This window comes from Anser brachyrhynchus, assembly GCF_964034855.1.
Source record: "Anser brachyrhynchus genome assembly, chromosome: 1".
Lineage (NCBI taxonomy): Eukaryota > Metazoa > Chordata > Aves > Anseriformes > Anatidae > Anser > Anser brachyrhynchus.
In genome coordinates this window covers 62,239,999-62,255,989 of record NC_137694.1, presented here as the reverse complement: position 1 = coordinate 62,255,989, position 15,991 = coordinate 62,239,999, and the positions used below count along the sequence as shown (strand labels likewise).

General features: G+C 38.2%; 1 protein-coding gene across 1 annotated transcript in view; it reads right to left on the bottom strand.

Annotated features, from left to right (window-relative positions):
• Window positions 1-2,116: 2,116 nt before the first annotated feature.
• PTN (pleiotrophin) overlaps window positions 2,117-15,991 on the bottom strand; it is a 78,352-nt gene continuing 64,477 nt past the window's right edge. The window contains exon 5 of the mRNA XM_080553094.1: window positions 2,117-8,736. Within this exon, the coding sequence (XP_080409220.1) occupies window positions 8,684-8,736 (53 nt within the window). The 3' untranslated portion in view covers window positions 2,117-8,683. The remainder of the gene's footprint in view (window positions 8,737-15,991) is intronic.

Here is a 15,991-nt window from a genome sequence, read left to right as displayed (position 1 = left end):
TTTCCATGGTGATTGTGTAGCAATAAGCCCTCCTATAACTCAGGGTACCCAGAAGGGATGGAGTTATTTTTGACTGTAAAAGAGACTCTGTGTGTGTGTGTGCGCACATGCATACTTGTGTGTGTGTATGCATGTGTGCACAAGTGTTCGTCTGTGTCCACATGTATATTTGCACTTAATGTCAAATCTCCCTTGACCATAAGTCACACATAATGGTGTTTCTTGAGAAAAGTTCTCAGAAAACAGTGAAGATTTTATAACAGATGTGTTTCACTATAAGATTATGCTTTTTTTCTTTCATTTGGGTTTTTGTAGGAATGATTAGTACTTATTGGACTAATAAGTAAGATAACCTGAGAGAAGACCTCTGCAAGGGTGATTTCCCACATCATCATAAAAGAGGACAATAGGCAAGGAGCTGAACTATTATTTTGGAGGAATGCTTTATCTTGTACATGAACAGTTGATTGTACAAAATCTCGACTCTGAGCAAAAATCAGGTGTCATCTCTCATCTACAAGGCAAGGGGTGAAGTGTGTCTGCATGTGTGAGTATTATGCATTTACATCAATATTATGTATTAATTACAATTTTACCCTGTACAAGGCCAGAGGGAATAACAAACAAGTTATTAGCTTCAGCTGTAGCAGTGTATAGGTTGAGCTGTGGGGTTTCACAGTTCTCAAAGTGGCTTCGGTTCTTCTAGCAGCTATTTCTGCATGGACATCTCCACCCACTCACAACTGGCAGTCCCTCTTGTAACCATAGACTCACTTCATGAACCACCAGTCCCAGAGTGGTAGCAGAGTTCGGATCCCTTCTACGTGAAGTCCCATCCATTCATGTAACCCATGCATAACAAAACGAATCTATGTAAAGACAGAGATGGCCTTCTAAAACCCTATTCCATGAAGGCAATTACCAGAAGAGAGCTGACCCAAAAATTCCTTGCCAAGCCTGTTTATGACTTAGTCAGCATTTGTGTACAGAGGTAGAAAGGACAGGAGAAATCAGAGACCTGGGTGTCCTGAATGATGGAGCTTTGGGACACTAAGCACTACTTGAGACAGTCCTTTAGCAGCTCAGGCTTACTGACAAGATCAGATAGCTCCCAAGAACAAGAGAATTTTAAAACCATCATTACTTACTAACCTAAAAATGTAAGTAGCATATAAAATGGGAATTAAGACTTTTCTTTTGTAATTAAACAATAGTAAGCACTTGGTTTCCTTTCCAAAGAAAAAATTAGGTTGTTGAGTCCATTGATGATTCGAAGAATGCACTATCGTTTTTCGTGGTTTATAGTAGTCCATTTGCTTCCAAAGAATTTCAGAAGACTGTATAATCACCTAGTCTTTTAACTGCTATGGAGCATCTCCCTCTTTGGCGGTGAGTGATGGAATGGCTTATAGTAATTAATTTTTTCTAAAATTTTAACTAATAGTTGGGCATAGAAACAAAAGCAGGAAGAGCTTTGGAATGGAAAGCAGATTTAGGAAGAAAAAAAAAAAAGTATAATGAAAGGACAAAAAGAAATGAAAAGAAATTACATACAATGAACATTACCTGAATTTCTTCCTCATTCAGAGTAGTCCACTAATGTAATTTAACATCTTTGCTCTATTCATGAGGCTTAATCATCTGTCACCAAACACACACTCATTAAAGTCACTGTTAAAGTAAAACAGCTGAGCATGACAGGGCTGGGAATAAGGTTTTCCCATTGCTTATCTGACAGAATAATTTAAAAAAAAAAAAAAAGTAATTCCAAACTCCTTATACAGACTCCTTAAGCCCACCACAGTGTCAATTACACCAGATACTAAAACAAACTCCCTTATAGAACTGACAAGTTTGGCGAATTTGGGGCAGTTTTCAGCACTCCCAAACCAAAGAGCCATTTTCTGCTAGAGCCGTTTCTGGTAGATTACTTCCTACAGATTCTTACTCTTCCTACTCTTTCTGAATTTACAGAGCTAAATATTTCTGTGACATGCAACACTTATAGCTGACAGGAAATTAGTACAGCAGAGGCAGACCACTAAAAATATTAGGAATTAATTAAAGGAAATTCAAAAGTCTTCTCCAGTTGCAACAACCAAATGATGACACCACATTTCTGTGTATTAGTTTATTTAATTCTTTATCTAAGAGCAAGTAAATTATGTTGATACAATTGGTAAACATATACATTCGCTAGAGCCTCCCACAATCCCACAGAGCTAAGGGAAACATTAAAGGATATTACAGAATTAATGCTTTCATTCTACAATATGGATATATGGCTTTCATACAAGTTTAAAAAAAAATGAAAAGGTAACAGACTACTAGCTTACAAAATCAATATACAAACTGAAAATAAAAAGGAAATTGAACAGGGTAAAGAATGTAACCCATGAGAAGATACTATATAGCACTGGTTTAATAGATATATACAGAATTAGAAATCCACTGAACACAATATTCAGGCTTTAACATTATTTTGACTTCCATTTCTTCTTTTCTTTAACACCCGAACTACAAGTGTCAAGAGGATTCCTCTTTTATTTTTTTTGTTGTTGTTGTCTGTTTTTGTTTTGTTTTTTTTTACTTTTCCTCACTTTTTCTTTGCAGAGAAAAAACCTTTTTCCATCTGGGCTTCTACTTAACCTAATCGGTTCTTCCACTTCAAAGCTTTGAATAAAGCCCTTCCATGTAATTGGTGTGACAGAAAAGAATGTCACCTTTATACTAAGTCCTATCGGCCATTTCATTGGTGTGTGTTTTGCATTTTTCCTTCAACACAGCCATCCTTAAATTGCTTAATACCCTTAAATAGAGGAGGGAAGAAAACTGTCTCTTCAGCCTATATACTACCATTGTATTAAAAAAATAATAATAATAATACAGGCCAAAAGCTCTTTCACTTCTGCTTAAGCTTTAAAACATGGCAGCACGACTTGTGAGAGATGTTTTGAGTTATGGGTACATTTTTTTTAATAGTTTTGCTTTTCCATATATGGACACATATATATATATGCAGTATGTATGCATGTATATTTAGAGAGCTGCTGTATCTGATTGTGACAAGCTGATGAGGTGGTTCGAAGCTCCAAGCAGCAGCAGTACTAGCCTGCATCTGCTACAAGTCTCCTCAGCAACTACAAGAGTCTCTGGACTACTAGAGGCATTTTCTTCAGCCATAAAAACCTAGATGTGCCACATAATTATAACATGGGAAGCATAATGACTCACCCATTGAGAGAAGTTAGCATCATGTTGCCAGACTGATTATGATGAGGGAATTCAAACAGTGTAATTAATTAAATGAAGTTGGCTAGGATAAGACAGTCCAGCAGAGGCTATCCATTTATCCTAGCTGTACATCACAGAATTCAAGCTAAAGCTTTTGTACAGTATTTAACTTTGAATGACTTTCCAAAATGGGAACACTTGGAGAGCCTCTGTTTTGTCTCATCAGTAAAACCATATATTGGACCCATGCTTTCAGTTCTGTTGTGTTTTTAGATAACTTCTGATTTTTTAGCCACCCGGGACCTAGGGAATATAGCTGAGGTCCCATGTTTTCCTTGACATATCTCATTTCTGCTCACGTCAGAGTGATGGGGCCTCAAGGCAGACTGCCATTTTTGAAGAGATGCAGAAGAGGAATACTAGGAGAATGATTAGACTTTACCATTTACTTTTAGTCCAAAAGCACATTAAATTTTCTTCTGCTATGAAAAACACTATCTAGACCTTCTCCAAGTTCAGAAACCCATGGGGAGGAACAGGGTCTTTCCATGCTCTACCTCGCTCATACAATTCTCACTGTCTTTGAAGCTCTATGTGCCTTGTCTCTTCCCTTTAACTTGAAGGTAAAGAGCATTCAGTGGGAGAGGATGCAACGTCTTGCTCTGTTTATCTGACTAAGGGGTTCTCCTGTTTGAGGATAGCTATTCTTTCATCACTGACTCTACTCTTCCATCATATAGGACTCATTTCTTTTCTCTAGGAAGCCTCACCCAGGTTGAGCTATGACAGAGGTTTTACCAGCAAGCCACCTTCCCACTGAACCCAGAGAATCAATAGCTTATTCTTACATTTCTTTGTCCATTGTTGTCTTCTGCTGAACAAGTTACATTCTGTCATTTATTTTTAATGTTAGAAGGACACAATAAAAGGTACCTAATGGTAGGGGCTTGCTGGGGCTGTTTTACAAGCCAGTAAGTAGTGGAGAATATACCCTCTAGCATGAGAAGGATCAAAAATGTCTGCAGAAGATTGGGCGGGAGGTAGATTACCTTAGCAAAAATCGATGGAAAAACTACAGACTATCAAAACTAGATGTGAGTAGTAGAAGGCAGACAACAGGTATAGTCTGTCCCCACAGAGGAAGAACACAAAAGTTCAGAGAAGATGCTGTCCTATAGAATTTAAAAAGATTGAATAAGAGATGCCTACCCTCATTCATATACTGTTTCCCCTTACTGTAAGAATTTGGGAGATGTGAAAAATGATATTGTGTCATATCAGAATGGTGTACCTCAACAATATTTTGCTTCAGAAATGTGGCAGGGTTACATTGCTAATGTTGTTGCTGGCCAATTTCAGCAGCATCTGAGTTCAGAAAATATATTCATAAAAATAAAAATAAAAAATACTGATTCCCAGTCTGAAAGAAAGCCAGGTTGCCTCCTGGTGGACACATTCTTTTGAGGTTGGAGTGGGAATTCTTCTGTATTTTCAGTAACACTCCACTATTGTCCAGTTTGTATTAAGGCACAAACCAAGTAAAGCATAAAAGCAAATGTGCCACTCAGTAATCCTGCCTTCTCTACTCAAAGAAGAAAGTGAAAGAAGTTTACACAAAATGTTCCTGACTTAGTATATGTCTCTTCTTGACATGGGCCCTACATGGCCTGTTGAGATGTATTTATAATTATTACACTTTTATTTCTCCTTATTGAAAAAATTTCTCCCTTTTGAAAATTTCTCCCTTTGAAAAAATTATACAGTTCAGAATGTCATTATGGAATTAGAAGATGAGAACTGGTAAGTTTGCTTTCCCTTTCTAGGACCATAATACATACCTTATGCTATAGTCTTCCTGCACTTCATAATCTGTTAAATATGCCAGGCTAACAAGCAATGATTCTCTTTCAATATGGGAACTTCTGTCAGGAGACATATCAAAGTGAGAAAATGCCCCAGTCCTCAAGTACTGATTTAAATCAAGATATAGACATTCCCTAATTGCTTGGAAGCATGGTTCTGTCTACCTAGAAGAAGGAAATGGAGCTAAATCCAAATCCCCCTCAGTCTAATCTTGCTGGATTCCAGGGTGTGGATGCAGATTCACCCTTAGCTAATGTTCAGCAACTCACTACTTTCTTTTCTGACCATCCAGATCTTCTAGAAAAAGGCTGTCATTTGGGGGATTTTTATCATCTCCTCATACCATATTATAGCTGTAGCAAATGAGAATGGAAATCACTTTGTGAGTGGGACATTCTTGAAATGAGTTTCAGTCAATTCAGCTAGTGCCTCATGGATGAAGAGGGCAAAACACATACTTCATCCAAAGTAGCCAACCCCACAACACTGTCACATAAGCTTGCCTTCCAGAGGGTGGCAGATAGAGGATTAGAAAACAAATAAGAGGAAATTTCATAATAACTCTGGTAGGAACTGAGCAAGATAGGGCTGGAAGAGGTTTTGTTCAGATATTTGTCTCTTTCTTTCTTAACAATGTCACTAGTGAAGCAATTACACCTGTTCTCCTAGGTAGCAGGTGCCTCCTTAAAGAGTTGAATTGACTCGCCTCTTCTTTTTAACCTTCCTCGGTGTTTTACCATCAAATACTTTCTTCTTTTTAACCTTCCTCGGTGTTTTACCATCAAATACTTTTATCATTGCCTTCATAGCATGAGTTCCCACAGACCATTTTCTGCTGGAAATTTTCTTCATTGTTTCTAAAGTATGGCATATACAAATACAATTATTATTAACAATATGTCAATATAGATCCAAGCATATGTGGCTAAGTAGTACAAAGAAGAGCTCTATTTCACACCCTTTGCTCAGAGAACTGCTGTGCTTTCTCCCGGTCCTAACACGGCATTTTGTTTGCTTATTTGCTTCTGTAAACTCTCTCCATGGAGTCCCTATACCACCATCACAACAATGGGATCTTGACTGGCCTCCTTCAAAAACTATTAGGAATGTTCCTTTAACAATCCAGATGAGCAGTTATTCTTAAGGGCCGTAAGATAACAGGGGAAACAGGGAAATTTATTATTTTTTTTTTACTCACAGAGATGGAAATCAGAAGTTATATCTAAAGTTTCCTAAAGGAAAGTCAAACTGTTGGTCTCAGCATCAATCCCAACTCCTGCCAACTCCCTGTGAAACATGGACTAGATTAACTGGTGTAGGACAATGGTGCAACAGTGTCTACACTCAAAGCTGAACCACTTTAAGTGAACTGCACTGATGCAGCATTTAGACAGACAAACCTTTGGTGAGTGAGAAAGCTTCTTCCTCCCTTTGCTTTCAATCAGATCTACCAATGCATTAGTTTAAGTCTGAGGCACAAGCATTGGTAGATCTCATTAGACCATGAAAAAAAAATAGCACCCAGAACCACCCAAATAAAAGCCTTTATGAACGGCAACTTGTAGTTTTGGGTTTGGTCATTGCATGTCCACAACATTTGGGACATTTTTAATTATACTACTGTCTCAGGTATGTCTAATAGTATACTCAAAATAACAAGGATATCAACAAAGACTGCAAAACACACCCAAGGAGTCTGAGAAATACTTGTGTGACTAGTCTATCTTGAGCTATGCGCAGCCTTGGCTAGCTGGCTTCAAAAGGGTTTGGGAATGTCCAGAAGGACTTGACTCACTGAGGGTTCAGATCAGCCATAGTCCCCATGTCAAAAAAAAAAAAAAAAAAGGTCAAGCTCTGCTTTTTTTATTTTTTGCTTAGAAAAGGGAAGTGAGAAGTTAGTCTGGAAAAAGACTCTACATCTCTACAAGCTAATTCCAAAAGAGCAGAGTGATTTACCCAGATGAATGCACCATGATGCAGCTTCACTGAAGTCAGTGGGTATCTGCAGGAATACAAGGGAGACTACGGGTGATTTCCTGTTGACCAGCAGGCAAGCCTGGAGTCTACATAAATGATGAAGCTTACTTCTTAGACTTGAAATTTAAGATTTATAATTTAAAAGCAATGATTTTAAAAAGAATTTGGACACTGAAATCCTATATGTTTCCTCTAAAATGTCTGGTCTGAAGGTTGTTTGGTTTGTAAGACAACCCTTTACCTGGGGATATACCAACCCTTTGCCAGATATTTTTTCTACTTTGTGATTTCTGTCAGGACTCATTATCATTTGAGATAGGTAAAAATCAAACTGAAAAACAGCAGGTTATAAGTTTTCTTCCCCCCCCCTCCCCCCCACCAAGTCTTCTTAAAAATAAAAATAAAAATAAAAAATAAATAAATAAAGTACAGAACTATTTTTATTATGGCTGAGATTTCCCAAGGTCTTTTTGCTTATATAAAAATGGAAGAAAGCAAAAGGTACTATGTTGGCATTTCCCTTCTGTTTTACTAGTAGAGAAATAAAAATTAATATCATTCCTATAGGTTTCAAGTCTCACAAATTGTCCCTTTTTGGTAAAAAAAATAAAACCATTTCAGTTTTCAAACTGGTTTCTTTTGTCACTTCCCAGCAGACATACTTTCTGTTTTTCAACCAACTGTAGTTAAAATCAACAGGAAGATTCCTACAAATACAAAAGGGAGTAGGGTCAGGCAGAATCACAACAATTTCAACTAGATTTCTGTGAAAAAGATATTCTCCTCTCTCACAAAATAAACAAACAAAAGAAAGCATTTTTCGGCTTTTGCAGGTAAAACAGTGGATACTACCAGTGTTGATATGGTGTTTAAGAAAAAAAAAAGTATTTTGCAATTTGAAAAATGATTGCTAAAAAATTGTGAAAATTTAGGACTCTGCTATATCCAACCACTAAAAGATTTTAGAATTTTACTGCCGTCAACCAAAATAGAGCCAAGGATAGAGGAATGTTACTGGTTTTAACACATAGATGCTAACAGTTCGGAAGGAGCATCACCACACATAGAAGAAAAATCTTTGCCCACAAATACTCAACAAAATGCCCCTATAATTTCCTCAAACAAATAACTTCACACAGTTATCCAGAAATAACAAGAACTTAAGAAACAAAATCTGTTTTTCTTTCAGACATACAGTCCCAATCTTAAATAAAACTGCATCCAGACGGACTCCTATGTCCACACAGGGCACCACTGGCTTCAGCAGGGCTCTACACAGGTTCAGGTTCTGCTTGCATGGAGTAATTACAAGACTGAGACTTGAGAATAAAAATGTTTTAAAAACCTCTACGTTGTTCAATATATAATAGACAATTTTCTAAATGAGTTTGGAGTCCTTTATTACAGGCCTCTAAAAATTGTTGTTAGGGTTATACATTGAAAATACTAAAGTAATAAAAAAAATGATTTTTTTTTCTGTTTGCTTGTTTCCTTCTATTGTACCATTAAGCTATAAATAATTTTAGAATAAAATGCCTAGTTATAAGTGAAATCGTTAACTGATCGTGTTTGCTGTTGTCCCTTTCTCACATTGCCCAAGTTGGCTTGATTAATCCAGCATCTTCTCTTGTTTCTTGCCTTCCTTTTTCTTCTTCTTGGATTCTGTCAAGATAACAATAACCACAAAAAAAAATCAACAACAAATACCCCTGAAATTTCCCCTTATTTTCTCTATGCACATAAGAACTAATTTTGTTTCCTCATTCTGAATAGGGGAAGGGGAAACTGAAGGAAAAGAAGTATAAAAAGAACAATCAGGGAGCTAGAGATGGAATGGGGATGCACGTCCAGTTCAGATCCCTTCCTATCTTAGCAGCTGACCCTGTTTGGCATGCAAAGCATTGTCTCAGGAACTTGCTTCAAAAATAAGAAAACAGTAGGCAGCTCCTGGAGAAACCGGGTCATGGCTCAGTGGAGAGCTGGAAGAAAGCTTTGCACACACTACCCACACATATTTCCCTCCCTTACTTCCTTTCTATTTCATTGTTCGTCTTTGGCTTTCCCTGAATATGAGAGCAACTCCAGAGCATGGTGAGAAAGCTCACTTGTTTCTTCAGTTTCTCCATTGCCAACAGTTCCCTTTTTGTCTGGGACAAACACCTACATACACTCGAGAGGCAGCTGAGGTTTGGCCTGGAGTCATTCAAGCACGGTCTGTCCAGCCAGTTATTACTGATAGGATAGGGATGGAAAGAGGGAACATGTGTTGCTCTGACTAATTTGGGGTCAGTAAGGGAACGATGTGAAGCTACAAGTGAAAGCATATGTATTATACCACTGTCTGCAGTAAATTCCACCGTGCTATCAGGTAGCATAGTGTTCTATGGGTAGAGGAAACTGACAGAGAGGCCTAAAAACTAAATATGGAATTAAGGGGACGAGATATTCTTATCACATATAACCTTATAATGGGGGAAATAACTCTCACTGGGAACATGAATAAATCCTCCCAGATACCACCGTGAAATACAGCAAAACGGTTACTGAAAAGAGACAGAAACAGTTTTTGTGAAGTACCTTGCCTGGAAACAAAACAGTAAGCAGTAGACTTATGTTTGCCTTAACCTAGATTTCACTGATATGTACTTCTCTCCTTTGAATACTGCCTTTATTTCTTCCTCGTCAGAATGTACCAAAAAAAAAAAAAAATCTCAGGATCTCAGGTTAAACAATGAATATCACAGAGAATGTAAAAGATGAGCACTTGGGCCTTAAGGTGGTCTTTTTCTTCATGAATATTTTTCTTTTTTCTTTGGCTAGTTCTGGTAACATAGTTGAGAAATCATCATCTGTGGTAAAACCAGCTTACTTGCATTAAAGCCAAGGGAGCTATGTTGACATTCTTCAGCTATGCATAGGGCCACGGTACCTTCAGGAGAAAGTAGACTTAGGACCTCTAATTTCTCTGACTGTTGTTTTTCCTATCCATTAGTTTTTCAAAGCAACATTTTTTCTTCAGCTTATACAACAGGACAAAAATTTTGAATAATCCTTTCATCAATGTGAAATAAAATACTGGTTTCATTTTTTTTAGCCACATAATCAGTTCTAAAGTCTCATTCCCTTAATTTTTTTTTAAACATTTAAAGAGGTAATAACTTAAAACAAGAAGCAATTGTTTTCAGTTTGAAAATGTGAAAACTTTTTTTTTTAATTACTATTATTTTTCCTCTGCCTTTGTATATGTGTCGGTGTTTGTGTGTGCATATGTGTATGCATGCCTGTGGCCTAGAGCCATTCACAGTATGTGGCACTATTTTACAAACTGTCATTCCAAAATGTCATTTTTCAATAAGTTAATATCGAATTTACTTTCAGGTAAAGCTTCCCTCACACACACTACTTTTCTGTCTCCCCTCTTATCCTCTTTTACCCATGTCTTTCTCTTCCTCTCATTTTCCCACTGTATCACTGACCCTCCTGAATTCTGTATTATTTGGTCTCTCTCCCTTTCTTGACTCAGAAACAGAAAGATTTTATCAATCAGACCAGCAATGGAATTTGTAATATCTATTCAGTCTCACCACAAACAAAAAGTGCAGACTTCAACTATATTTACTAAAAGGAGACATGACCATGGGCTGACCACTGAGAGTACTCTACCGAAGAGTATGTGCAGTTCATGTTTGGGGTGAAGTCACTTATTATCAGAAGTTTTTATTCAAGAGTCATTATGTGACCACATCAGATCCCCATCCTCAACGACTATCTGCCTTGCACTTGGTTTGAGGTACCAGACAACTTACTGTTTATTCATTTGCACTTGACCCCCTTGTGTCTGTATCTGCCTCTATTAGCCTCTCAGTAAAAGGGAATAAGCTAAATCCTCCCCATTGGCCACCTTGTGATAACCTGCATATCATCCAAACCTCCAAATCTGTCTACCTACACAGACAAGGGATTCTGCTTCATGCCTCAGGAGAATAAAAGGCTCCTGTCTGGGATTTAATTCCTCTCACACCACCAGAGCTTAGTCTTTTGGATGGGTATGCTGTATTGATGAAAAACATATTTACTCCATGAAACCACATGTACCCTCAGAGCTGTGGCAATATATATATATGTATATATATAATATATATATTATATATAATATATATATATACACATATGTATAATATAATGTATATGTATAATGTATATGTATAATATGACATAATACATATGTATAATATGTATATATATATAATATGTATATATATATTATATATATATTCTATATATATATATTATATATATATATATATATATATATATAAAAGCTCAAAAGTTTCCCGGTCTCTTTAGGCTCTTTTAAAAATCCTACCCCAGACACCAATACCAAGGTACTAACCTCTGAAAATATTGCTGGTCATACTGTCTTGCACGAGTCTGTTCATGGGTACCCTTCACCTGTTTTGACTGTAATCAGGCTACAGACTACGGTACGTAGATTTTTGCTTTAAGATGTACTTCATGTTTTCTCACTGCTTAGACCTACACTATGCATGTATCATGCATGTATGCATGCGTCACTCAGGCTTTCATTGTTTTCATTGCTGTTCACCCTAGACTACTATCTCAACTTTTATCACATGCTATCAAGTCAGCTCACACAACCACACTGGGACCCACATCATCTTGCTCACTCAGTCTGCCAATGTGTTTCTTCCCAAGGCCACCAGACTTGACTGAAAGGGTCACCACACCAGCAGTGCCAGCCCTGACGCCCTGCTCAAAAGCCCTGACCAATTCAGAGTACAGTGCCAGTTATCTGAAAACTCAGCAGCCTCATACCCCTTCCAGTAAAGTGAAGGAAAGATCACTGAGATACACTACCACCAATAATCCCATTCAGGTTTCTTCTCCATACATGAAGATAACCTGAATTAAATCTACCTTAGCACAGATTGGATGCAAATCCTTCAGCTCAGCCATTTCCTCTTAATGTGAACCTAGCCTGCCATCAGAGTCTGCAGTAACCCATGAAGCTGTGCCCACTGGAAACAGCTTTTATGATGGGGAAGCCTCTTCGTTGCTCTCCACATCTCGCTGGCATTGCAAAGCAGCTTGATCACACTGATGCTCGGTTTTGAGGCAGAAGGAAGCAATATGGTGAATGGCAGCTACCTTGAGCAGAATGCTGCCATCTGCAAGCACCCTGGGGCAACAGCAGCCTCCTGCACCTCACCTAGCTGATTAACGCAATGTTTGCAAAGACAGAGTCGCGGAGCTGTGCATCAGCTGTGCGTTGGCTACAGGGGATGTGTTTGCCTGGACAGGTACTACCAATAATATCCAGAGTCACTATGATGAGATGATCCAAATAGTTAAAATCCAGACCATGCAAATTTTTAAATCTGAATTCTAAACTGAATCTACTCACTGCACCAGCAGCTTTAAAACCAGGTGGCTTAATATTTTCAGTAGTGAGTCAGACATTGATGGGAGGTATCTTTATGAGCTACCTGTGGTGGCGTTCAGGATCCTGAGAGGAGGGAACGAAGCAGAAAGCAGGATCACTTCCCTGAATTTCAGGAGAACAGACTTTGGCCAACTAAGGGACCTGCTCAGCAGGACTAGGTGCCTTTCTGTGACAGAATTATCCTGGAGGCCACATCTGGTTCACAGGCCACAAACTGGAACATCTTGATATAAAACCTTATCAAAGGTGAGTGAATAACTTTGATATTTACACTCAAATCCATTAAAGGCCTTATCAAAGGTAGTTATCCTATGGACACCAATACCAGGGTCAGCACTGAGCTGGGAGCTGTGTTTTCTCTCACTGTCTCTCAACACGAAGTAAGCAGGCTGTGCAGTGGAGGGAAAGGGCGCAGGTAGCTCTTTGCCTATTTCTCTGAGTGCACCAGGCATTAGTTCTCCAGCCCACCTTCCACCTCAGCACACAGCCACACTGAGGAAAGCAGCAGCAGTAGTTGGATATGTCTTCTCTACTCCACACCAGGCTTGCTTCACATCAAGGAAATACTTAGCTTTACCATCCCTGTACATCCTTGCAGCAGAACAAAAGACCAGGACAGTGAGCTATGAATGGTCCAGAATATTACTGAGGATGGCAAAACAGTCCTCAGTTTTTGTGCCTGTTTTTACAGTATGTGCTTTCTACTGTCCCTCCCCCTTCCCTCTTATCCCACAGTGAGAGAGCTCTTGCACAGCAGGAGGCCAGAATCCTGGATCAGGGCGCACGCAAAGAGCTAATTCAGAACACCTTGCTGTTCCTGCAGAGAGCAGCATCCAAGCAGTGCACAGACAGCTTGCTTCCCACCCCTGGAGTCCAGAGCACTTCCAGTGAGATAAAAACACCCATGTGGCGTTGTACAAATAGCCCTGCGAGAACAAACTATGTTGATGTACACACACTTGATATTCTAATCATTCAACAACCTGAATAAACCTATGAATCATTACCTAAGAACTATTCACAGGATTAAAAACTGCACGGTCATGGATTAGCATTGGGCTCACTTCTGTCTGCTTATACTGTCTACCAATAACAAAAATCCAGTGAATTTAAGTTGAGGACCTTAACAAGTAAACAAATTAATTTGATAAGCCCAACTTTTCATATGCAATTTAGAATGGCAATGGCTCTCCCTAAATAGTCATCTTTATTCTGGAGCCTTATTCTTACTATGCAAGCAATAAAGGAAAGTAATTACGTCAAACAGAAGCCATGTAAGATTTGAAGCCCCTCTTAATGCATAAGGCACAAAAGTGAAGTAACTGCATTTTAATGGAATCCAAGCTTTGAAAGCCAGGACTTGCAAGTATTTATTTTCATTGGTTTAGGAGAAGGTAACAATTCACTCATGGCATTGCTGAACTTCTATACCTGAAAGTCAAGCAGTGTCCCCAAAAGCTATAAAAAAATAAAACATTCAGAATAGCAAAAGCTGTGCTGACAGAGGGTTAGAGCTATGCATTTCAAGACACAGTTTTCTCAGGAACCAGTGCTCAGTCGCACTCAGTACAGAGGAAGGCAGGTTTCCTAAAGAGCTCTCTGCTTCTTATTGCAAAAAGTTTCCTGAAGCACCTAGTTACTATGGTGGTAGTTACTGGATACAGGGCACTTCTGAAGTTTAGGGATAAAATGCCAACCTCTGTAGAAGAAAGATGACTTCATTTTGACAAAGCTAAGGATTTTATCCCTTGGTGAAAAATATCTCACCCTAAAAGGCTTTACCCTGCTCTCTTAAGAACAGGAACAGTAATATCTTGTGATTTCCATGACTGTGGAGCAAATCTATTGATTCTGAAATACCCTTTAAATATAGTATTTCTTCTATTTCTAGAGGAAGAGAGTCTTTCATGGCCATCTAGTTTCTTGTGCTCCTATTTCCTGCCTCACACGAAGCATTTATTTATTCCAAATCAGTTTAAGAAGCAAAAAATATTGCAATAGCAATTTTGTTCCAAAATGAGTTCTTCTTAAAAGGCTCTTTGAACAACACCCAGTTGTACTGGATGGTAACAAAAGCAATATTCCACTAGCTAAAAAGCCATAGAAGGCAACTCTCCAATGAATCAATGACCTTGATGTGATTCTACTTCATTAATGTATTAGAATTGATTATATCCCCCACAAGTAAGCTCTGTGTTGTTTAATCACTGTCTCTTGTTGTCTGTAAGTGTTTCTCCAAGCAGGTTTTGTTCTGTTTCTCACTTTGCTAAACTTCTGTTTGGGATAGCCTTGAATTTGTTCCCAGCTGAACACTGCATTCAAACAACTTAACCTAAAGGGTGAATATATGCTAGGAAGGTGTTCTGCTGTGTGTGTTATCAATGGGGAAACAGCTAGATTTATGCCTGTAACAAACACTAACATATCTGACAAAGAAATGGACAAAGGAGCCACTTGTGGAAAAAGCTCTCTAATTTCTTTCTTATTGGTATGGCAGGAAGAAATAAATGCAGGGAAAAATTAATCCAATTTATTCTAAAACCATCCACGAAGCTCTAAAATTCTCTTAGACAGGCAGAAGCCATCATTTGAACCTGTCATTTGAAGGTAAGACTTAAATGTTGTCCAGTTTAGCATTCTAACTTCAAACTAGTCAGGTATTATAGGATTTTTATTTTTTTTTTTTCCTAAAGATGTAATTTGTTGAAATTTGTGAGAAAAAATAAAAAAAAAATAAAAAAAATCAAGGTTGCTAAACACAGACACACAAAAGACAATGGAGATTCACGCATTTTCTGATTTTGCTAGATGTCCTATTTGTCCAGTGACAAGAATTAGGAAAGTTCTTCTCATTTTCTTTTATCCTGGATCGTATGTGTTGAAGAGATTAGAGACTTAAGAGTAAGTATTCAGAAGACCACAACTGTTAAACCTTTCAAGCAATGTCCGTTTTGCACTTGGAAGCTGCTGAAGCGGTCTGGCTAACTGGAAAGTGATTTCCAGAAGAAGCTAACTTTGCTCTTCTGTTTTTCTTTTCATCTGTATCTGGCATGTTTGCACTGATGATTCTTCAAGGAATGAACATTCTTACTGCTCTTTGTCATGTGCTGCGCTCAGCACAAGAGGGACCCCATCTCAGCTGGTTCTTCAGCTATCTGTCCCTGCTGTACACAAGATTCATCTTAATGCCAGTAAGACAGGTGCACGAATAGACTAACGCATTCAGAGCTTACTGTCTACATTCACTTGTCTACAGGATACTGCTTAAAACAAAGTAGTAATAATCCCTTTAAAGTTTGGCATTTACCTACATCCACAGAGAAGCAAAATGCTACATTGAGGCAGTTTCTATGTCAAACTGAGATCAGTAAACAGTTGTTTATCAGACAATTATTTGTGGTTAACTGTGAATAGAAACCTAATTTTATTTAGCTGTTTTTTGAAAACCAGACG